This window comes from Gymnoscopelus microlampas, assembly GCF_963454915.1.
Source record: "Gymnoscopelus microlampas genome assembly, chromosome: 21".
Lineage (NCBI taxonomy): Eukaryota > Metazoa > Chordata > Actinopteri > Myctophiformes > Myctophidae > Gymnoscopelus > Gymnoscopelus microlampas.
Window position 1 is genome coordinate 12,262,935 of NC_139958.1, and position 24,927 is coordinate 12,287,861.

At 43.3% G+C, this 24,927-nt stretch overlaps 1 protein-coding gene across 1 annotated transcript in view; it reads left to right on the top strand.

Moving 5' to 3' along the window:
• The window catches only part of LOC311038338 (disabled homolog 2-interacting protein-like), a 214,846-nt gene that overhangs the window by 185,433 nt on the left and 4,486 nt on the right, over positions 1-24,927 (top strand). The window contains exons 12-18 of the mRNA XM_084047804.1: positions 3,644-3,846; positions 7,421-7,700; positions 8,841-9,117; positions 10,118-10,518; positions 15,137-15,274; positions 23,258-23,460; positions 24,768-24,855. Coding sequence (XP_083903930.1) covers positions 3,644-3,846; positions 7,421-7,700; positions 8,841-9,117; positions 10,118-10,518; positions 15,137-15,274; positions 23,258-23,460; positions 24,768-24,855 — 1,590 coding nt within the window. The remainder of the gene's footprint in view (positions 1-3,643; positions 3,847-7,420; positions 7,701-8,840; positions 9,118-10,117; positions 10,519-15,136; positions 15,275-23,257; positions 23,461-24,767; positions 24,856-24,927) is intronic.

The following is a 24,927-nucleotide window of genomic DNA, read 5'->3' on the forward strand; positions in this document are numbered from 1 at the left end:
ACTCAATGGAGACTCTGCACGTCTCCTACGGAGTCTTTTCCGGTCGTCAAATTATTGGCTTAGGAATGCGAAAAGAAAAAAAAAATCTCCATGAATTCAAGGCTTCATGGGTTGTGTAATTTAGTTATCCGCAGAATAATCGCTAAGAATATAATCAATAGTTGTAGCCCTACATTAAACAATTAGGCTTATCACTCAACTTGTATTGAGTGATATATACCATTAGCTCGTTAATGGAGCGTAGCGGTGTAGTTCCGGCAGGCACGGAAGTCCAGCCGCGCAGACCACGCTCTCTCATACACCCAATACGACCACACAATCCTAACAGGTTCGATCTACACGCTCTGTTTATGCAGACCGATCGACATTCACTCTTAGCGTGCTCGACATCTCTCTCACACTGCTACCACAAATGACAACTCTTCAGTGATCAAAGTCCTCCCACATACCCCCGCTGCGAGGCGAGTGTGTGTGTGTGGTCTAGCCAACACCAATTTGTGGATTCCTGAATCGCTGTCTCCCGTCGAGCATCAGGGTCTTGAGCTCTGCAGCGTGGTGCGCCTGTTTCCTCCTTTCCTCCTGGCTGTGTGCCTTAGGCTTGGCTCTCACGGTGTCAGTTTGCTCGCTACCAGTGGTGTAAAGTAACTTAAGTACATTTACTCAAGTACTGTACTTAAGTACAATTTTGAGGTCTTTTTTTACTTTACAGGAGCATTTCCAATTTTCAGCCTTAGGTTGGCTCTCACGGTGTCGGTTTGCTCGCTACCAGCTCAATGTGCCTGACACTGACAGTGTTGATTTTGACAGCAATTTTTTATTTAGTTTTAGTCATAGTCTTTTGATTAAAATTCCATTTAGTTTCACATTTTAGTCATCTGAAATGTTTTAGTTTTTGTCTAGTTTTAGTCGACTAAATATCATAAATCTTATGATATTAAATCCACAGTTGATTTAGTCGACTAAAATGTATTTTGGCGGTGCCTTGGTGGCGTCGTAACGGCTGATTTTACACTTGGTTGCATGCTGACAATAGCCGATCTACAAGCTCACAACGCGTCGCGCTGCGACGCGTTGTGAGCTTGTAGATCGGCTATTTTCAGAGCGCAACCACATATAAAATGACTTGTCTTTTAGTTCTACTGCATCTCTTTTCCACTTGTCCCTCACTAACATTTTATTTGTTGACGAAATTGTCAATATATTTAGCCTTCATTTTAGTCATCGTAGCTTAGTTTTTATTTAGTTTTTATTTCTTTTTTCGTCAGTGAAAAAAGGTAGTCGACCAACATTTTTCGTCATAGTTTTAGTCGACGAAATCAACACAGCTGCTGACACAGTGCCCGGCCAGCCTCGTCCTTCTCTCTCTGACCATGTCTGTGACCCGTGGGATGTGAGGCCCCCGTAGAGAGGGTCCTCCTCACATCCCCAGCCTTCTCCTCTGGTATAGCATTTAGGATTGCACAGTGTCAGCATGTCGTCGTTCATGCAGGTTCACATACTGTATCGTTCGTGTTCTTTTAATTTCCTGGCTATATCTTTAGGCTCTGCTTCAGGGGTTTTGTGATCTCAGACTCTGTGTCATGCTTGCACAGATTTTCTCAGTGCTAGAGTCACACCACCAAACACAATGTGATATAATTGCAATAAAATGGTTCCCGTCCACAGCCTTCTATTGGAGAGTTACGTCAATGAGGGGGCAGAAACAGCGCCGGTCACGTGGTTCATGTAAACCCGAAATAGTGACAAACGCTCATAGACTCCCCAGTGCGTTCTGTAAACTTCCGGTTCAGGGCTTTGTCACTAATTCGCCAATAGAAGGCTCTGTAGAAGACCTGGCCTGATGAAGTGAACGGAGGTGACGCAACTCTCCTTATATGGCTCTGGTTCCGTCTTGACGAGAAGGTCTGAAATGTTAGAAATAACCATTTTATGAGTTTCAAACAAAAGCATTGTGTCCATGAACTTCTCATGAACTTCTCATTCCAAAGACAAAGTTACAGCATGTGTGTGTGTGTGTGTGTGTGTGTGTGTGTGTGTGTGTGTGGTTGCAATGGTCTTACAGCAGCACTAGATATGACAAGATCAGCAATGTATATAAATATTTATTTTCTTCTTCTGAGACCGATGGTCTTATTCCATCCCGGGCAGCATCCCTAAAGGATACATTAGCGGGTGCAGGAAGTCTGAAGTCTATTCTCCAATGCATCATCACTAGCCACGGGGTATTAATCGTGCGCAGACTACATTAGTATATTTACCCATGCAGCAATCAATAATGCATTATTGCATAATGCATCAAAATGCACCAAGAGAAGAGGAGCCACTGGGGGGGGGTCTTTGATACAGTGCAGGGCTTATTAATGGCTTTACAAGGACACTTAACCCATTAAGACCGGGAACGCATCTGTGTCATTTTTAGATTTATTGGCTATTCAAAAATAGCAGATCTTCAAGCTCATAGCGCGGCACCGAGTGCCGCGCTATGAGCTTGTAGATCTGCTATTTTTTTGAAAAATCATGAAAATGTTGCAAATTTTTGAATATATATATATATATAGTTTTTTCAAGCAAACATTTACTTAAATATTTACTTAAAATTAAATATACTGAAAAAATAAATCAAAATGTTTTCTAAAAAACGTTATGTATGTTGCTACATCAGTGGTGCTCAAATGTCAAGGACCTCCCAAAATGATATGTATTTGGCCGCGGACCCCCCTCTCAAAATATTTTGTTCCAGGGACCCCCAGAAGCAAAGATTTGAGTTACAAATGTCCGCTTTAAGACATATATGTTCAAAGATTTGCACACATTTTTACGACTTAAAAAAAAAATGCAGCAGATCTACAAGCTCGTAGCTTGTAGATCTGCTATTTTTTTAATAGCCAAAAGAAATGACACGGATGCGTTCCCGGTCTTAATGGGTTAACATTAGCTGCAGTGGCAGAGGGGAGGCTGGGAGCAATTAGACATGTGACACATTCCATGGTCAGTCTGTCATGTTACATTGTTAAATACTGTACAAACACCACTCGTTAAGACGTGTTAATCACCCCGAGACCTCTTACTGTACATTGTTAATGAGGGGGGGGGGGGGGGGGGGCTATTGCCCTGGAAAAGTACATGAACATCCCCATGGGTAGGACAAAGAGATGTGAATAGAAAGTTCAATGGATGCCTTTCAACTTTTACTGAACAGTGCATGTACAGTATGTATTAATGTACCCTCAATGCAACCTCAATGCAGACTTGATTCTAACTAGTTAATTGGACTAATTAAATCGATTTCCAAAATGCGAGATTCTTTTTGCTATTTTTGAGTCACACTGTTGTATGACAAGTATAAAATAGGGCTTAATCACACTAATCGATTTAGTCAATTAAAATATCTATTGGGATGTTTTTGTTGATTCGTTGATATAACATTTTCTTTCTTTAATCTTGTAATATCGAGTTTGTAGAACGGCTATTTTCAAATAGCCAACGTATAATAGGGTTTAGAGTGCTCATGTGCTCAGTCGCTTCTTTTGGGCTTTGTTTTCATATACCTGGTTGCTTATTTCTCTCGCAGAATCTGGCAAAAAACACTGGTTGCAGGCCTAATTCAAAAACTCATATTCTATTCTTCATTTCTGTCACACAGAGCGCGGCCTCCAAGCTGGGTCCTCTACCCAGGATCCTCCGGGAGGTGAACACGGCCCTGTCCAACCCGTCCAGCGTCCTGATGACACAGGGACAGTCCTCCTCCTCCTCGGAGCACATGGGCTCCTCCTCCCCTCCTGCCGCCGCCGGCTGCAGCATCTCCACCGGCCTCCAGAAGATGGTCATCGACAACGAGCTTTCTGGGTAGGAGGACGTAGTAGCAGAGAGCTCATGTTGTTGACGTCAATAGGCTCTATGCACAGCAGATCAGAATAGCAGATCTACAAGCTCTACGAGCTCGATTTTTTTTGGCAAAGAGATTTGTTTTAGACCGGAAAACAGCGTCTCTTAGTACAGAGCCAACTCGTCGTCCAGTCTACCAAGTCTAGAACGTTTAACCTGTTAAAACTGGGAAAGCGTCTGTCATTTTCGATGTTTAGGTTTTTCAGAAAACTCTACTCTACTTAAACTCGATTTACTTAAACTCGATTTAAACTCGTGATTGGCCACCATGACTCTATTCAGGACTGTGATTGGCTAGAAACACATGACACATGTGCATAGCCCTATAAATACGCGCGCACACTTAAAAAAAACACTTCTATGTTTTCTTTTTAAGTGAATCACTTCCATCACTGTGATGACCACTGTGACCACACCGCCTTTACCTAAATCCCTTTAGTTTTGTGTGAGGAGTCATCTGACGCCTCACACAGGGGTCTAATAACCGCATGGTTTCCCTGTGGATCTCTTTTTTTTTGCCAATTATTTACCCCCTGTTATTTTCTCCAAATGTAGTGTTTAGGCCAATTAATGCTCCACTCACATTTCTGTGTTGCCATTGCTGTTGTCCCCCACTGTGAGGACGTACAGTAGCACCTCCGTCCTACTCCTCCCGTTCAACACCCCCTGCTGACAGGCGGGGGGGGGGGGGTGTTGAATGTGCAGCGACAAAGCGGCTTTTTTCCTCTATTTGTCTCCGCCAGAGGTGGAGAGTATGTTTTCGTCTCCGTCCTTCCGTGTGTCCGCCAAGCTAACATTGGTCAAGCTTCACGTGACACGTGACAATATGTTGAAAGGGTGTGCTTTGATTGGCTAGCGAGACGCATGACGAAATAGAGACCTATAAATAGGTTTGTCACTTCTTTTTGAAGCGAGCTTCCATCAGCCAAGCTAACATTGGTCAAGTGACACGTGACAATATGTAATATAAATAGGTAAGACAGGATTAATCAGGAACAGTACTGGCGGAGACCTGTGCTCCGAAGAGCACATTTTCTAGTTTTTATATATATTTGTTTTTTACATATTTTCATATAATATGTCCACACTGACGCTTGTTGTAATATAGTACAATTTGTGTCTACTCTGTCTGTGTCTCAGAGGAGGGTTGTGGACACTTCAGACCAGTGACGTCATCGATGGGGAATCCAAGCCAATAGAAATCGCAGGCTTTCTATTTCTGGAAAGTCAACAGGCTATAATGGAAGCCATTGTTCTTGCATTGATAAAATATATTGCATTGAGGGTACTTGATTTCATTCAGTGGTGGAAGAAGTACTCAGATATTTTACTGAAGTAGAAGTAGCAATACCACAATATAAAAATACTCTGTTACAAGTAACCGTTTTGGACATATGAGATTTCCATCCGACACAGACGATAAAAAAAGAGGCAGAAGAGAGAGAGAGAGAGAGAGCTAGAAGGACAGAGAAAGGAGGAGGAGGAGGAGACGGGTGTGATGTGACTGATAGAGATTATTAGAAGATAAATCATATCTGTCAAGGTAATCATCTCCAGGCAATAAAGGCCTGTGTCTGGCAGGGTAGCCGGTAGAGAGAGAGAGAGAGAGAGAGAGAGAGGGGCAAGGTGAGAGGATGAAGGATGAAAGTGATTGAGCATAGATGAAGGTACATAAACGCCCCGGTCTCAAACCCAAATAGAATCCAGACTTCCAGGCTCCCCGTGTGAATATTGCATGGCCTCTGCAGTGCAGTTACGCCGGAGTGATGGTCACGTTTCATAAAAATACATCAGTATCTTTATTATATAGAGAGGAAAGCTATATTGCTGCTATTCATTTCACTTCCACCCATGCAGCGTAATGGATCCATCACTTCATTCATTCACCGTAGAGCCAGATAGACCGATGACATGGTTTTGGGTCCCATCACGATTTTGGAGAGTTCTTGGCCACTGATGTTTTGACTGATATTGTGTGTAAAAAATAAATCACACCCTGTGTGAAGAGAGTGGTGCCTTGGATGAGCCCCGTATTGATGTTGTCATCAATGTGTGTTTATTGGACAGACATACATACATACGGACACACGGACAAAGTCAGATATAGGAGTGGTTGGCACCACTCAAAAATCTTGAAATCAATTTGAAAAGCTTGGATATGATTAAAGTTTCTATTTGAGAACATTTAACTTATAAACAAAATACATGAATAAACCTGAACACTAATAACCTTTTGAAAACAAACAAACACTTTTAATATTCATCACTTTTATTATTCATCATTCATCATGATTTGTGTGCATGGGGGATCTCATTTTAAACAAGCTTAGTGCTTTATGAGTCTTCCAGTTTAGTAGACCTTGTATTGTGAATTTGTACTTCCATGTACTGTTGTTCTCATGTCTTACTAAATAAAGTACATCAATCTATCAATCAATCAATATTATTATTCAACTATTTAAGCCCTTTTCAGAAATTTCAGAAAGAAATCAATGTAAACTTTTGAAGCACATCTGCTATTTTTTGGACATTTTTGAAAAATCTTGAAAGTGTGAGAACAACTGATTTATGGCACGGTCACACCGCACTTTTATTTCACCTATGGGGTGGAATCTGCCAATGCTTTTTCAATGAGAATCGCGTGGTTTGATGCGCATCTTTCCGCGTGTCGCGCACACCTTGCGTTTATTTGAAGCAGATAAATGCTCGAGACAGATGCTGCTTTTCCCCCTCTGTCCAATCGTGTGAGTCGAAGGTGGCTACGGGGGAGGGTCCTGAAAGTGAGTGACAGGTGGGTCATTGGTTATTGGGACAGAATGCGCTGAAAGCTACACTCTAATTTTTAGAATGCGCTGGCTGCAAAAAAACTGTCCGAGTTTTATCAGCGGGCAACCATATTTTGGTGTGACCCTGCAAAGCAAAGCAAAGTTTGTTGTTTACCCAGGGTGTTGGACTAAGTGCGGAACTTATTTACAGCCAGACCCTGCATGGAAGCCTTGCTCAAGGGCTATTCAGCGGTGATTCATGATTGATGTGATGAATTGGGGAATCGAACTAGGGACCTTCCGGTATCAAGGCCGCCCCTCTAACCACTAGGCCACCGCTTGCCCTTAGAAGGCATTTGTAGAATCAGCCTCAGGCCTAATACATGGGCTAATTCACTGTGACTCTGTCCCAGTGGCGTCACCAGGATTTATATTTAGGGCAGGCGAGATTCCCCCCTCTATTACCCCCAAAAAAGAAATTTCAACTCAATCGAAAATCGGCGATCGAAAACGGGCCGTTTTCAAGATGTTTTGGCCATTATCTCTGGAACAGAAGGTCCAATTCGCTCAGTCCAAAGCTTGTTGGATGCATGACTTTGAGGACATTAAGCACGCTATGACACCTTTTCGGGTTATTTGTTTTTTTTAGGGGAGGCGAGATCTTAGTTGGGCAGGCGACCGCCTGCCCTGCCTCTACAGTGGGTACGCCACTGCTCTGTCCGTTGGTTGAAGTTGATCTAATTTCCTGGCCCTGTGTTGTTGCTCCTCAGGTTGGTGGACTTCACCCGGTTACCCTCCCCGACCCCGGAGAACAAGGACCTGTTCTTTGTGACCCGGAGCACGGGGGTCCAGCCCTCGCCGGCGCGGAGCTCCAGCTACTCCGAGACCAACGAGCCCGACGTGGGCATGGCCAACGGCAGCAAGAGCCTGTCCATGGTGGACCTCCAGGACCCCCGCAGCCTGGACAGCTGCCCGGGCGGTCCCAGCTCCTCGGACGGCCTCCTGGGAGACGTGGTCACCGTCGGGGTGTGGTCGGCCAGGACCCCACAGGTAACGGGGTGGTTGACCAGACTTAGCGCAAAAATAAAGTCTCACGACTGAAAATGTTTGTATGGCTCTCAAAAATAGCAGATATACAAGCTCATAGCGCGGCACCGAGTGCCGCACTATGAACTTGTATTTGAACATATTTGCACATTTCTGAATATATACATATATTTTCTTTTTTAAAGCAAACATTTTTAACCAAAATATTTGCTTCTGGGGATTCTACAAATGTCTTCTAAATCCTAACTTTTTTGTTGTTGTTTTTTTTTATCTTATATCGCTATAATGTCAGTGGTTCCCAAACTTTTTTCATGTCAAGGACCCCCTAAAATTATTGATGTATTTGTCTGCGGAGACCCCCATCTCAAAATATTTTGTTCCAGCGACTCCCAGAAGCCAAGATATGAGTTAAAACTGTATATATATTTATTCAAAGATTTGCACAAATTGTCATGATTTTTCAAAAGAAAATAGCAGATCTACAAGCTCGTAGCGCGGCCCTCGGTGCTGCGCTACGAGCTTGTAGATCTGCTATTTTTGAATAGCCCAAAGAAATCTTAAAATTACACAGATTTGTGAACAATTAACACAATATGTAAAATGACGATGTGTTAGTAGTAGGTTTAAAATCGGGGGAAAGCGTCTCTTGTCATTTTAGCCATTTGTCGTTTATATTTTAGCGTTGGGCTATTCAAAAATAGCAGGTGCAAAAGCGCTGCGAGCTTGTACATCTGCTATTTTTTTTAAAGTGTGAGACCTACTGATTTTAGAAGGCATTTGTAGAATTGGGCTCATGTCTTATAATGGGTTTTTAACCCATTGAGACCTGGAACTGTCTCATTTTTAGATTTGAGCTAAAAAGCATTTTACACTTTGGGCTATTTTTGAAAAATCGTGAAAATGTGTGCAAATCTTTGAATATATATATTTTTAAAGCGAACATTTTTAACTCAAATCGTTGCCTCTGGGGGGTCCCTGGAACAAAATATTTTGATGGGGGTCCGTGGCCAAATACATATCATTTTGGGGATGAAACCTTGACATGAAAAAGATTGAGAACCACTGATATAGAAACATACGTTTTTTCAGAATACTGTTAATAATGGCCTCTCTACCCCCCCCCCCCCCCCCCCCCCCCCACAGGGCAATCTCCCAGGAGGACCCACGCTGAGGAGGGGCGGGACCTCCACCACCCCGGGCATAGAGAGCAGCGTCATCGGCACCCCGGGGAGGCCGGCCCAGCTCCTGGCGCCGCTGTCCTTCCAGAACCCCGTCTACCAGATGGCCGCCGGCCTGCCCGTGTCCCCGCGCGGCATGGCCGACTCCGGCTCCGAGTGCCACAGCTCGGTCAGTTCCCATAGCAACAACGAGGACGGCGGCGGGGGGCCGGCGGGAGGGAAGCACGCCTTCCTCAACCACGGTGGAGGAGGAGGTAAGGCCTTGGTTCTCAAATGTGGGATCCGGGGACCCCCAGGGGTCCTTGAGGGAGTTCCAGGGGGTCCCCAGCAAAATGTGTTAATACAGCATCACAGTCATTTTAACCACATTAACCTTTTATAATTTGGCTATTCAAAAAATAGCCGCACTATGAGCTTGTAGATCTGCAATTTTTTTGAAAAATCGTGAAAACTTGTGCAAACCTTTGAATACATATATTTAAAGCGAACATTTGTAATTCAAATCTTTGCTTCTGGGGGTTCCTGGAACAAAATATTTTTAGATGGGGGTCCGCGGCCAAATATATATCATTTTGGGCGTCCGCGGCATGAAAAAGTTTGAGAATCACTATAAGGGATGGAACCGTTGACCGCTGTGTCGTTGTTGCTGTCAGAGTGGAAACCTCGTATAGCCGAGCTTGTAGATCTGCTATTTTCACTACTTTTGTATGATGAAGTAGTAGGGTATTAATTTGCGGGCGGGAAAAATACGGAGATATGAGGTTTTTAATCCGACAGCAACGATTTTAAAACCTCACAATTAATTAAAGGTAGAGGCTCAGTATAACAGGGGCTCAGGGGTAGAGTGGCCGGTAGAGTGGCCGGGTGGGAACCGTGAGTTGGTGTGGAAAAGCGCTATATAAATGCACCATTTACCATTTATAACCAAGTGTTTACAAAATAATAATAATAATCTTTACTCTGGTTGAAAAGAAATGTAGAAGTGAAAATATTATTTAGTAATACAGTTAAGGAGCAGTTAAGGTGCACTATTCAGCTACTGTATTATTTATCATTTAAAAGTCAGAAGCCAACAAAATAACAATAAAACCTATACTTTACAATTTTGATTGATTAGAAACATTCATAGTGTTGCGTAATAAATGTACTCGTAATAACCATGACGATCGCGAAAACGCGATTATTTCTCAGACAGACTATACAATCACGCCGTCAATATCTAATAATCATTTACCCCCCTAGGTGGTGGAGGAGGAGGAGGAGGTGGAGGAGGGGGAGGAGCAGGGGGGAGCAGCGGGGACGAGTACTCCAGGCGTTCGGGCGAGTTCACCCGCCGACAGCTGTCGCTCACAGACGCCCAGCAGCAGCAGCAGCAGCAGCAGCAGCCCTCCATGCCCCGACAGAACAGCGCCAGCGCCGGCCCCCAGCGCAGGATAGACCAGCCGCCGCCCCAGAGCATCACCCGGGGCCGCACGCCCCCCAACCTGCTCCCCAGCGGCTTGCCCTACCCCCGGCCCCCGTCCGGCAGCATGATGACGTCCTCCCCCGACTGGCCCAGCGCCACCGGGGCCAGGCTACGGCAGCAGTCGTCCTCCTCGAAGGGAGACAGTCCAGAGACCAAGCAGCGGGCTCAGCACAAGCAGGTAACCGTATATGTAATCACAGTGGTTTTCAACCCTTTTCATATCAAAGGTCCATTATTTATTCGGCATTTGAGCCACGGAACCAACGTTTGATGAGATTTAGCCTCTCAGACCCCAAGACATGGAGAATGTTTTGTTATCGTTGGATGCGATTTTGTCTACAATTCCATGCTGTATTGATGTTGGTACCACTAGGAGAGATGACAGGCAAATGTTGATCAAAATAACAATTCTTCTACATTCTCTAATTGTGTATTCTTGTAAATTAAGTAATGCAGATGTTTAACAATAATTTAACTCTTGCTCTCAAGAGTTATAGATCTATAAGGGTCCATTTTGTTAGCAACTCACCACTGGTTGAGAACCACTGCCGTATTGGGAATGAAGCTACACACATACAGTCCGGCACACTAGTGTTTTTTTGAGGGATTGAGTTTAGAGCGCTACACATGCTCTCAGCACGAGTGAGACACAGATCAGCTAACACAGATAAGCTGTCAGAACCTTCCCTAAAACATCCGGGACAACAAACGCTCCACATCGTCCCAGACTCTTCTCACTGCTGGCTCCCAAACTGTGGAACGAACTCCCCATTTCAGTTAGAACTGCAGGCTCGCTCCCAATCTTCCGCCGTAATCTGAAGACTCGCCTATTCAGACTCCACTTTAGCCCGTAGCACTTGCCCTATAGCCTTGACGACCTTGCAAGCTTATGCAAAGGTTAAAATGTTATTTGGATAGCATGCCATGTAGACAGATGCCAGGTTCATTTGTTGACCCGGCATCCTATAGTTTGTATAGTTTCATTGTACATATTATTAGTTTTTTGATACTGTTTAGATTGATGATTCTTGGTTTACCTATGATCCTAGTTTACTTTTTCTATGCATTTGATGTATTACCTCGTAAAGTCGCCATTATACTCGTGTTTGCCTTGCTTACTGTAGAGCGTCTGCTAAATGCCTGAATTGTAATTGTAAATTGTACACCTCTGCTCAATGACTGTGGACATGTCAATCCAACCCTGTGCGTTGGAAAGTTTGACATTGATGAGCAGCGCTTCTCCCCAAAAGTTGAACTGTTTTCAGCTTAAAGCTCCGCACAAAAAAAAAAAAACGCTGGATGCAGAGAACGCTGAGACGCGATCCTTGGCGCTGGGAAGTGGAGCACGCCAGCACGCCTTTAACCATAGAAATGCAGTGTCATGCACTGCCAGTGCACTGCCACTGTCATGCACTGCCAGAAAAGGCAAGCGCTGGCAGCAACAAAATAAAAGGCTTTCTAGAAAAAAAAGCTTTTTTTGTGGACAAGGCCCCTAAAGCCTGATTTGTACTTTGTAGTGTACTTGTCATCAGCTTTATTTCATGGCAGGGTCTCTAGGACAGAGTCATTTGAAATGGTGCCCATGGCCCTAATGAAAGTTAACTCATTCAGTGCCAAACTTATTTATTCATGTTAATGGAATTTTGGTTCTGAGTGCCACAGCCAAAATTCATTGTAAAAAAAAAGTGCTTAGGAAGCGAGATACAGCCTTTTTAAGTTATAGGTTAAACAAGGAGTGGATGGAGCAGCAAATCTTCAAATCATCATATCTTGGGTTCTGAACATGTTTTTCCCCCCAAAAAAAAAAAAAAAAAAAAAACTTTTATTTTGAAATTTTTTTTTTATTTTGAAAAAAATTTTATGACGGATTTGACGGATCGTGGCGCTCTGGGCGTCAGGCCACGTGACGGATTTGACGGATTGTGGCACTCAATGAGTTAATGTGGAGGTTTGTGACATGAACAAGTTTGAACACCCCTGCAGTAACGTACAGTCACGGAACAAATACTCTTAATCTAGATGTGCATAATCACTCCAGCTTGATACAGTAGCTGCTAAGAGTGAGTCAATTATGTCCACATTTTGAACTCGATTACGGCGATAAAAGAAACACCTTATTCCGATCATAACATCCGTGATGGGAGGGGCAGTATGGGAGGTGTGTGTGCCTCCTCTCTCTGCACAGTGTAAAGGCTCTGATGAATTGCAGTCATTGTGTGTATAATAACTGTAATACAGTGTGCTTGGAGGCAGCTCATTGCCTCTCCTCTGGTTAATAGGTGCACACAGTGGCAATGGTGTAGGCACAATTATCTCCTCGTTAACCACTTAAGTAAATAATTAGTCTTGTGACGAATAGCAAAAACAGCCAACCTACAAGCTCACAACGTGTCGCAGTGCGATGTGTTGTGAGCTGGTAGATTTAGCAATTTTAGCTAATTCTGAAAATTTGGGAAAACCTTGGTTTGCCTATGAAATGCCTACATAAAATTAGGAAAATATAAAATTTGCCTAATTTAGAACGCCAGGTAACAAGTTGTTAACTAGCAAAAGCATCAGTTATATGTGTGAATACACACAAAGACAGACACACATTAAACACAGAACACAGTTCTACAGTTCATTGCAGAGTATGTGTTGTTACGCACGTTGTGTGTGTGCATGGGTGTGTATTTTAGTCTTGGTGTTGTCACAGTATATACGTATATTATTGTCCGACTCCGAAGGTCAGAACAGCAGGTTGTAATTACAATTCCTCGCCGGCGTTTACCCTTGACGACTGTTATTTCTAAGGTAACAGGAAGGACGCCTGCATTACTGTCTGCCGTGTTTCACTCTCTTTTCCTTCAGCTGATGGCCAGTAGATTGATTGATTGATTGATTGATTGTTTTAATGACTCTAGGAATAGCTAATGTCAAGCAGGAAGAATTGATGACAGAGACAGTCTTAAATTAAGACCTGGAGATGCATCTGTGTCACTTCTTGATTTGAGCTAAAAAAGCATTATTTCACACATTGGCTATTCAAAAATAGCAGATATACAAGCTCATAGCGCGGCACCGAGTGCCGCGCTACGAGCTCGTAGATCTGCTATTTTTGAAAAATCGTGAAAATGTGTGAAAATCTTTGAATATATATATTTTTAATTTAAAGCGAACATTTTTAACTCAAATCTTTGCTTCTGGGGGTCCCTGGAACAAAATATTTTGATGGGGGTCCGCGGCCAAATACATATAATTTTGGGGGTACTTGACATGAAAAAGATTCAGCACCAGTGATATAGAAATATGCGTTTTTCAGAAAAATGTTGGGATTTAGGAGACATGTAGAATCGGCTTCAGGTCTCAATGGGTTAATTCTAAACAAGTGGAGGTTATTTTACTGCATGCTGTGTCTCCTGTGCAAAGTCATTCAACCACTTAAACCCCCATATCGTCGCTGTCGGGGAGAAACCTCTTATCTCCATATTCTAACTTTTTGTGTGTTTTTCCATAAATGAACGTCCGTACTTGATCATACTACAGCGTCACACAAACGCATCAAAGGTAGCGGATCCGCAAGCTCGAAAGTTTTGAGCTTGTAGATCTGCTACTTTTGATGCTTCTGAAATTGAATCCTGAAAAGTAACGGTTTTGGACATATGAGGTTTCCACCCGACAGAGATGATATACCTAATTGACCGGGGTCCCCCCCTCAACACCAAATCTCTTCACCGAAGAGCTGAGCTGAGCTTGTAGATCTGTTTGTTTTTTTGCAGAATGTTTGCCCTAGAATAGGGACGCTAGGGTCCATGTTGTTGGCTCACTAAGCAACTGAAGTTGTCTGTATTTGAGTTATTTGAATTGTACCTTCACATTAACAGAAACAGATGTGTTTAGTCATTTGAACTCGGATCTAATCAGCTTGTCCACCTTCTTGTAAATTCGGTTGTTCAGATTGCTCAGCCTGTTCAAAGGCTTACAATCCACTGTTCAAGTATTTTGGCCATTCTATTGATCACTGTCAAGTCCACCACACACCCTCTGTGTTAGCACACACACACACACACCCATTACTGTTACAGACAGATCTAATCACTCTCTCTCTCTCACACACACACACACACACACACACACACACACACACACACACAAACAGCCAGTGCTTTGCTGACCATCTGACTACTAAGGCATACTCTGTTTGCTCTGTACGTGTGTGTGTGTGTGTGTGTGTGTGTGTGTGTGTGTGTGTGTGTGTGTGTGTGTGTGCGTGCGCGCGCGTGTGTGCGTGCGTGCGTGCGTGCGTGCGTGCGTGCGTGCGTTAAAGTCAGTTCATCTGGGTGGTACAGTTAAGCTGAAGTGTGTGTGTGGGTGTGTGTGTGTGTGTGTGTGTGTGTGTGTGTGTGTGTGTGTGTGTGTGTGTGTTTGAAAACACCAGTGCGTCCATATCACCCTGCTTTCAATCCAGAGACACCTCTTAGTTGTACCCATGTGCATTCCAAGCCTCCTCCTGCCTTGTGTTCTGTTGTGTTGTGTTTGCATTAGGGCTGGGCAATTAATGAATATATTGAACCCGACATTTAGAACCTCTAACTGAAATGAATCATCTAGGTTAATTGAATAATAGAGAAGCAGGGTAAAAAAAAAACATTTGTGCAACTTTTGTGTACAATCAGCACAGTTTGAAATAACCGTGATACTGATTTTGAAGTCATACGGCCCAGCCCTAGTTTGCATGTTCCCCATCCCATTTGCAGCTCAGCTCATGTATGTGTGTGTGTGTGTGTTGTGTTGTGTTGTGTGTTGGTTCCACCTAGGCCCCTTCCCCAGTGAACCCCAATGCGCTGGACCGCACGGCTGCCTGGCTATTGAATATGAATGTGCAGTATTTAGACCATGAGGGGATGGAGACCGAGTTACAGAGAAACAGAGAGGATCTGACTCAGGTGGAGAAGGTAACGACCGACCCAACCCCCCCCTCTTCAGCCCCCCCAACCTCACGCTTTATCTTCTGCTCCGAACCGTCCGTTCAACCCTTCACTTTCAACCCTCTGTGACAATCCTCCTTCAACTCTTATTTCAGTGGTTCTCACACGTTTTAATTCCAAGGACCCCCCCCCGTCCCCCCCCGTTAGTGGTGGAAAAAGTACTGGTTACTTAAAAGTTACTTAAGTAAAAATATCAATACCACAATCTAGAAATACTCAGTTACAAATGAAAGTCTGTTTTTTTAAATATACTTATAAATATACGAGTAAAAGTATTGGCATCAAAAAATACTTAATATACAAAAAGTAAAAGTGCTTATTATGCCGAATGTCCCATTTCAAGTTCACCAAGTTTCCCACGTTCAATATGTATACAAATCTTTTGAAAATAGCAGATCTACAAGCTCACGTGTTGTGAGCTTGTAGATCGTTTTCAAATAGCCGAAGTAAGGCTCAAGTGGTTAATGGATGTTTTGTAATAATAATCAAAATCTACAAAGTAACAAAAGTTTTCAAATAATTGTAGTGGAATAAAAGTACAATATTTGCATCTGAGATGTAGTGGAGTAGAAGTAAAAAATAGAAAATTGGAAATACTCCAGTAAAGTAAAAAATACCTCAAAATACACCACTGCAATTTTCAAATCCTTCGTCATACAGTCTGGAGCGACGGAAGCTCCGAGAATGATTTAGAGGATAAAGCAGATGTGACGCCTCCTAATATAAATACGAAGCAATCGAAGCATATATAGCGTGCTGCTTATTAGAAATGGAAAGTGTAGAATAAAATGTAAAGATATTTTAAAACACATTTTCGTGAACGGAAATGACGAACAGATGACAGCTTCCGTTCCATATGGAGTTCCAGTCTCTAGCATTCGGAGATTGTGGAATAGTTGTCTGGCTACGCGAGACTACCCTTCCAAGAAACCCTGAGGGTCCCTGGACCGTACTTTGAGAACCACTGCTCTATTTCTTACCTCTCGTTTCATCACCTTCTTGAAGGTGCTGTGATAAAAAAAATTGTAAAAATAAGTGTTAAATATTTCTATATTCCGTATAATTTCTATAGAGTGTTTGTTCAATAACAGCGGTCTCCCCATCTCTCCAGCTCAGAAAACTCATTTTCAGGATGTGATTCCAATCAGGAGAAAGAACCTCATACAGGATGCAGGATAAACAAGAAGAAATTGGAAAGTGATGAAACAAATAAATGAGCAGACAAAATTGGAAGTGGAACACAAGCTGTGGGGCTCTCTCTCCTAGATTGGACCATGTTACTGAACAAACACACTATAGCAATGATTACTATCAGAATATAGAATTTAACCCTTTTGTTTTAACCCATTCAATCCAGGAACACATCTGTGTCATTTTTAGATTTCAGCTATATCCATTATTTTATACTTTTCAAGGCTATTCAAAAAAAGCCATTTGATGACCAGCAGCAGCTCCGGTAGGAGACTCGAAAGGGTCAACTTTGAGTCTCCTACCGGAGACATAAGCGTCTTTCCGCCGGTCACCAAATTATTGGCTCAGGAATGCGACAAAAACAAAAAATGAATTCAAGGCTTCATGGGGTGTGAAATTGATAGAAAACAAGTAATTTTTGGGGTGAACTATCCCTTTAACCTTTGCTTTTATGAAATCATCCGAGATCATCACGGTATTCCGGAAGATTGAACATGTATTCTATTGCTACTTTGACCACTTCAGATACTACTAAACTAATCTTAAAACAACTAATAACCGTAAATAGGCTATGTAAATGGCCTATTTTCGGTGCATGACACAAGCATAGCAGACAAGCATACTTCTATGAAATCCAAATGACTGAAATCCAGTCATGGCGACTGAGAACTGTAATCCATGCGAGTGTCCCTGCCGAGATGTCATGACTCTGTGCCGTTCGAGATAGCACACTGATAGTGCGGGAATCGGCTGTAATCCTATTTTTGCACGTAGTGCTTAATACAGACGTCTAGGATCGAGTCGACATGGAAATGTTGATGTTGGTGGCGTTTTCGTTGAGAAACGGCAACATTCAACTTAAACTGTGGCTTTCAGAAATGTTCAATGCTAACGTTTTTTTTTCCTTTGGCAACCAGGTTGCCTGCCTTGTGTCCCCTCCTCTTGTGACCTCTTCCATCTTAACTCCTTCCTTTACCTTTAAACCAACCTCTTACCATATGTCCTTTCTTGCCCAGGTCCACTATGCTGCCTTAAATTTTCAGTCACTTTTAACTGTCCTGTCCGCCTGTTCCCCTTTGAACAGCTTCTCCTCCCACCTTTAGTTTCACTCACCACACATCCTCACCGCCTTACAACCAAGTACTTACTGTTTCTAAAAGCAGCCCTGTACCCTAAAGCGTAAAGGCGATTGTGCATGGGCACGTGTGTGTGCACAAACACATTTGTGTGTGTGTGTGTGTGTGTATGTGTGTGTGTGTGTGTGTGTGTGTACGTACAGTGGTGGAAAAAATTACCTTTTTCTAGGACATTGGTTCTCAAAGTGGGGTCCGGGACCCCCAGGGGTCCTTGAGGGGGTTCCAGTGGGTCCCCAGCGAAATGTGTCATAATAATTTTTACCTTTTATACTTTGGCTATTCACAAATAGCAGATATACAAGCTCATAGCGCTATGCAAACCTTTGAATATATATATATATCTTTTTTTTTTTAAGCGAACATTTGTACTCAAATCTTTTCGTCTGGGGGTCCCTGGAACAAAATATTTGAGATGGGGGTCCGCGGCCAAATACATATCATTTTGGGGGTTCTTGACATGAAAAGGTTTGAGAACCACTGCTCTAGGATGAGCAGCACACTACATACTGTAGCTCATATAATCCAGCAACAAGAAACAAGAAATTTCAATAAACTTGAGCACTCAGAGAGATGCTAACACCCACACCTAGTCTCTGGAGACAGACGGTTGCCTCACACAATTTGAAGATGCTTCCGCCTAACAGTCTGTATACAACAGAAAGAACTGAACATTTGCAGAAAATAAAGTAGACGCCCCGCCTCCCCTCCCCCCTCCAACTTCCGTTTTGCCTTTCAAGTGGCATAAATAAACTCCTACCGTATAAATCAAAACAGTTGAAGCGAATCTTAGCTTTGCTGCTTTGCAGAAATGGAAATTCAAAAGCATATTTTAAAGACATGTTTTGAAAATATATATTTATTTGTGAATGGAAATGACAGATGACAGCTTTTCCTTGTGTGAGACTTTTGGGGGGAGGCGTTAAGTATACCAGTGGTTCTCAAACCTTTTCATGTCATGGACCCCCAAATTTACACTTATTACCCCACGCACCCCCATTTGAAAAAATAAGCCAGGGACCACAATAAGAGAAGGTTTTTACGGCTTTAGCAGTGATTCTCAACCATTTTAATTTCAAGGACCCCCAGTTTAACATGCATTAGGCTACGGACCCCCCATGTAATGGCATTTATACCTCTGGGACCCCAATTCATATTGTAAAATCAATGTTAATTTAACTCTGAGAGTGTACAAATTTGTACACTCTCAGAGTTACAGACCCATAAGTGTCCATTTGGTTCCTGTCCATCATTTAGCTGGGGACCCCCTGGAACCCCCTCAAGTACCCCTGGGGGTCCCCGGACCCCACTTTGAGAACCAATGAAGTATACAGTACTTTCTGTAGCATTGGAAGATTGTGGAGAAGTGTGTCTGGCATGAGAGACTAAACCCACACACCATGTCCTCTGTTAGGGTCATGGTAAATATATATGAACATTCAAAGACAAAAACACACGCACATCCTCCCATCTTTGGTGCTGAGCCAGGCTGCAAAAGCGGCAAAATTATGAAGCGAAAGAAGGGGGCTCGCATCTAACTTTTTCATTTTTTTGGCCTTTCTGCCTTTATTTGGATTGTACAGTTGAGATAGACGGGGAGAGAGAGAGACGGGGAGCGAGTGACACGCAGCAAAGGTCGTCAGGCTTGGGAATCGAACCCGCGACTCGCTGTCAGGCTACATTTAGAGCCTATTATGTGGTATGAGCCTTAACGACTAGGCCATCGGCACCCCTCACAACTCACTTTTTAAATCCTCCAAACTGTACTCACAGCAGCAGAAACGAGTTCAACGACGATGACGTTTCATCCTTGCGGTCTAATGTCGTTCTTGATTCTTGCTGCTTGTGAATAACGTTTGGAGCATTTAACCCATTAAGACCGGGAACGCATCTGTGTCATTTTTAGATTTCTTTGACTATTCAAAAAATAGCAGCTATACAAGCTCATAGTGTGGCACCGAGTGAGCTTTTTTTGACAAATCGTGAAAATGTGTGCAAACCTTTAAATATAATTTTCTTTGAAAGTGAAACATTTGTAACTCAAATCTTTGCTTATAGGGGTCCCTGGAACAAAATATTTTACAAAAGTTCACTTTAAAAAATATATATTCAAAGATTTGCACACATTTTCAAGATTTAACAAAAATAACAGCTCTACAAGCTCATATGAGCTTGTAGAGCTATTTTTTTAATAGCCAAAGAAATCTTAAAATGACACCGATGCGTCCCCAGTCTTAATGAATTCAAGTGAGTTGCGAGCCCCCTTCTTTCGCTTCATTGTAAATATGAACTATATGATAAGCATAGTTATCTACTTTACTTACCTTGTGCTATGACCTTTGACCAACAATAACAAACAAAAAAACAAGCACATTCTTTGTGATAACCTGCGACCAGCTTGGCGCCTAAAAGTGGCTTTTTACTAGCTGTTGGGTTGCATATAAAACAAGATATGACAAGTCATAATATAGCCGCCAGCGGCAGGCTTTTTTTGCCCCAATACAGTCTATCACAGTAGAACCGAAATAGCAGAAAATGACTACATTACCCATGAGGCATTCTGAACGTACAACGCGTCCCCCTCTACCATTAAGTTACAGTGTCCAAGTTACAATACACAAAATACACCAAAATAATACTTTTCAATGGACTACTTGGGTAGCACTGATAACATTAACCACAGTAAGGTTCATAAAGTTTGTAGATGAGATGTTTACATTGTTAGTTCAGTCACGGTGACGACGTTAACATTAACGTTAGCCGCATGCTAACGCTAAACGTCCGTTAGCTTAGCAACACGCTAACGGCTCATATTAAGTTGGTTTGGCTAATAATCATTAATCCCAACTAATGCCAACACAGTAATGGATGTAAACGTTCACAGACATGCTTTGGACATTATTATCAGGTTGCATTATGAACCAGCAGTTACACAATACAAGTAGCAGGCCATGCTAGCAGCTAACAACATACCAAGGCGGGTGCTGTAAACGACGGCCGTCCATTGGCTAAGACGGCCGTCCATTGGCTTTAAAGTAGTGTCTCCCCATTGGCTGTGAAGTAGTGAAGGACAGCCAGGACAGCCAATAGCAAAAAAAGTGTTGAATACATGTCGGAAATCTGTCGGGTCAGAGTCAGAGTGAATACAGAGCCGCGCTTTCAGCTGGCGGCTAAAAATCAATAGCCCAGGGCCCTGACCCTACCCCTACCCCCCCCAACTCATCTGCTTAAGTTTGATCCAAATCGAATCTAACACAGACTAACAGACACCGGTGACTACAATACACCGGCGCCGCCGGGCGGGCGCCAGGTGTAATGAAGTGAAAGCAACCAAAGTGGACATAAACGTCCAACAGAGAGGCCACAGCCAAACCCTTAAAAATAGCATCCTCAAGTTGAAAGTCATGGAGGAAAATGAGCGCGGGTCACATTACTGCACAGCAGGTGAGACAGCAGTCCCAGGTAATGGGCTGTGTGCTTTAAAGCTCATCCATGCCTGCTGCCTGCCTTCTGGCTTTTTTTTCTCCGTCGCAATTGATTGTAGGAGGGAGGGGAGTAGAGAGAAAAGGAATCAAAGAGTAGAAGAAAGAGAAAGTGGTGCGGAGCCTGAGAGAGGTCACTCGTTCTCCAGGCGTGAGGCGGGGGTAAGGGAGAGGGGAACATCGAGTGGATGGTGACAGAAAAATATGACTGATCCTAACAACATCCAGATTGTATAATTGATCGTTAAGCACTTAACGTACCGGTAGTCATATTAAGTCGTATGACAAATGGTGGAAATAGCTGATCTACAGTACAATTTCACAACAACGCTTTGTGAGCTTGCAGATAGGCTATTTTCAGCAAAGAGATTTTGTGTAGTGGGTAAAAGAGAAGGAGGCCTAGTATAGGCCCCTGGCGGACTCTGGTCAACAAAGTATATTGTCACTGTCGGGTGGAAACCTCACGTCCAAAACTGTTACTTTTCAGGATTCAAATTCAAAAAAGGTAGAAGATCTACAAGCTCAAAACGCGTCGCTTGGGATCTGCTACTTTTAATGCTTGTGTGTGACGCTGTAGTATGATCAAATAGGGCGTTCATTTATGGGAAAAAGACAAAAAAGTATAAGAATATGGAGATAAGAGGTTTCTGCCCGACAGCAACGATATTAACCTGACTCTGTGAAATGGAAGAAGCTTGCGACACACATTTTGTTTCACAGCCTACTTCCATCTGAGACTCCTGAAGCAGAATCGATGACAGACGGCATTTTCATTTTTTCAAGCTACTTGGCAGGTGATTGGATGATCCCGCCCCTAGCAGCCGCTGATTGGTTCTAACACGCAGCGGTTCGGGCAGCTTTACTCCCTGAGCGATCCCAGACCTCCTTCCTGAAATAAAATGCAAATGAGATTTCCGGAGGGAGGGGGGTTAACCAGGCTACAACGATATAGGGTTTAAGTGGTGAAATGCAAACTATACTGAGGACTGATTATTGAGAACGTAATTGTTTACAACTCGATCGGTGCTGAGTCGGCATCAGCATCTTTTGCACCACCTCGGCACCGACACTCGCTGGGCTGGCGCCTGGCCTGGGCCGTGCCTCTCGGGACTTAAAGCTTCCGCTACTGACAGCGCGGCCTGCCTTGAAACGTCAAGATGCAACGTGGCTTGCCAGAAGAGGCGTACAGCTGCAACGTTTTGCCTCTGGCGATGGGGGGGCTGTGTGCTATGTAAGGGTGGTGTTCTTATAAATCCAGGAGGATTTGCTTGGTCATTTCTCCTGACCGGCAGAAAGCCTGTCCAGAAAGCTCCCCAGGGTACAGCAAGAGGTCAAGGAGAGATTTTCCAGGCTTACGTCCCTGGATGGAATAAAATTGTGTAGAGTTTGCAAATTGTATCCTCCTCTCCTCTCCTCTCCTCTAAGCTCAGCGTCACCAGGGCTTTTTTTTTTTTTTAAGTTACAATGAAATCAGCGACCAGGTTTGAGACGCTACTGTTCTCAATTTCTCACGGTTCACAATGTTGAGGGACGATTTGTTTGCAATACATGGTTTGCCATTGCTGTGTAAATGTTACAGTGCAGCTGTAACGGTAAGCCTGACACCGACCACCCCACCTACCTAGACAAATATGGAGTGTGTTGTCTATCCTCAATGTGTCATCATGGCATCAGGCACAAACAAATCTGTCAACTCCATATGGAGCTCTAGAACAAACTCCATATATGGGCACAAAAGGCCTGAAATATACTGTATGGGCATATACTGATGACACCAGGGATCTCCATACGGGCATTAGAGGGACAAGGACCGACAGATATAGAGATCTTCATATATATGGGCATATCGGTCGGATCGGCGGCGCGACGTAGGCCCTCACTCTAGAGGTTTGGGCCCCGAAACTCCAGTGCTGCATATCTCCTCAGTCGCTGCAATGGCACGAAGCAGCACTAGCTATATTGGAGAGCCCGACCGCTGCCAGATTTGTGGGGTCTGATGCGCCGATACCGAATTCGGAGAGTCCTAGACCACCGATTATAGATGTTTCGATCAATATTTTGTTAAGCAAAACAATGATTATCACGTGATGGACAGTAACAGTTCTGATGGACATTAATGGTCCTCTCCATCTGTCTGTGCTCAGTATCAACAGGAGATCATGGTGCTGCAGGACAAGTTGCGTGCGTCCGTACAGAAGCTGGAGGAATACGAGTCTCGTCTGAAGGGGCAGGACGACCAGGCCCAGAAGGTTCTGATGGAGTACCAGGCCCGACTGGAGGAGTCCGAGGAACGCCTGCGCAGACAGCAAGACGACAAAGACCTGCAGATGAAGGGCATTATCAGCAGGTAGATACATTTTTATTTGACTATTTTACAGGTTCTCAAAGTGCAACTACAATTATTTGAAAACTTGAGTTACTAGTTAATTTGGAGATTTTGATTATTATAACAAAACATACATTAACCACTTCAGCCCTGTATACATTTCGGCCATTTGAAAATAGCCTATCTACAATTCTACAACGTCCTCCCGATGTGGGCTCCTCACTGGCAGGTGAACCAGTGGGATTACAACAGCAGTGACAACACAAATGTGTGTTTGTGTGTGTGTGTGTGTGTGTGTGTGTGTGTGTGTGTGTGTGTGTGTGTGTGTGTGTGTGTGTGTGTGTGTGTGTGTGTGTGTGTGTGTGTGTGTGTGTGTGTGTGTGTGTGTGTGTGTGTGTGTGTGTGTGTGTGTGTGTGTGTGTGGAGAAATTAATTGGCATAAAGACTAAATTGGGAGGGGAGAAAAAAGGGATATAAAGTAAAAAGAGAATACGTGTTCAAGAGTGGCTCAGACACAAAAAATCAAATAATGCAAGTCAAATGCTAGAGACCACTTAGTATAATCTGTCCATTACATCACATATCCTGCTGAGAACGGAGCCCCAGACATGGAGCCAGAGGATCAGACATTAGGTGTGTCTTTGATGCCAGGGAGGTTAACAGAAATGTTGTCTACCACAGAGCACTTAAAGCCTAAATGAGTCTGAACAGCTGAGTACATGCTCTTAGGGAGAAGTGTACCCAACTTTCCAGCGCTCGTTCAAAAGTCCATCCATGTAGTGGTGTGTAGTGGTTAGTAGAGACTCATTCTACCCACACAGAATACCAAACACAAGAGGGTACCTTATTTATATGCACTTCATTTTCCAGACTGTAAGTAGATTGGGAAGTAGCATTCTAGCCTAGGCTGAAATGTTATAAATACAATTTTTACCATTTTTTTATTTGACATTTTTAACCCTAACACTAAAACCTGAGGTGTCAAACACCGAAAATTGCAGATCTACAAGCTTCTAGAGCACAATTAACCAGATATAAATCAGGCATACCTCTTAACCCCAATCCCTTAATGCCTAATCCTGAACATTTTCTTAATTATGAGCCTGTCAGTCTCCTCAAAACATCAAGACCACAAACATCACCGTGTCCTTTGTGTTTCACCAGGTTAATGTCAGTGTATTTACTCATTGTTTGTGTTTCACCAGGTTAATGTCAGTGTATTTACTCATTGTTTGTGTTTCACCAGGTTAATGTCAGTGTATTTACTCATTGTTTGTGTTTCACCAGGTTAATGTCAGTGTATTTACTCATTGTTTGTGTTTCACCAGGTTAATGTCAGTGGAAGAGGAGCTGAAGAAAGATCACTCAGACATGCAGGCGGTGGTGGACTCCAAGCAGAAGATCATTGATGCACAGGTCAGTCAAACGGCGCCATCTGCTGTGCAGCCAAATCCCCTGCGTTTGCTTGGCTTCATTCAAACCAGTTGT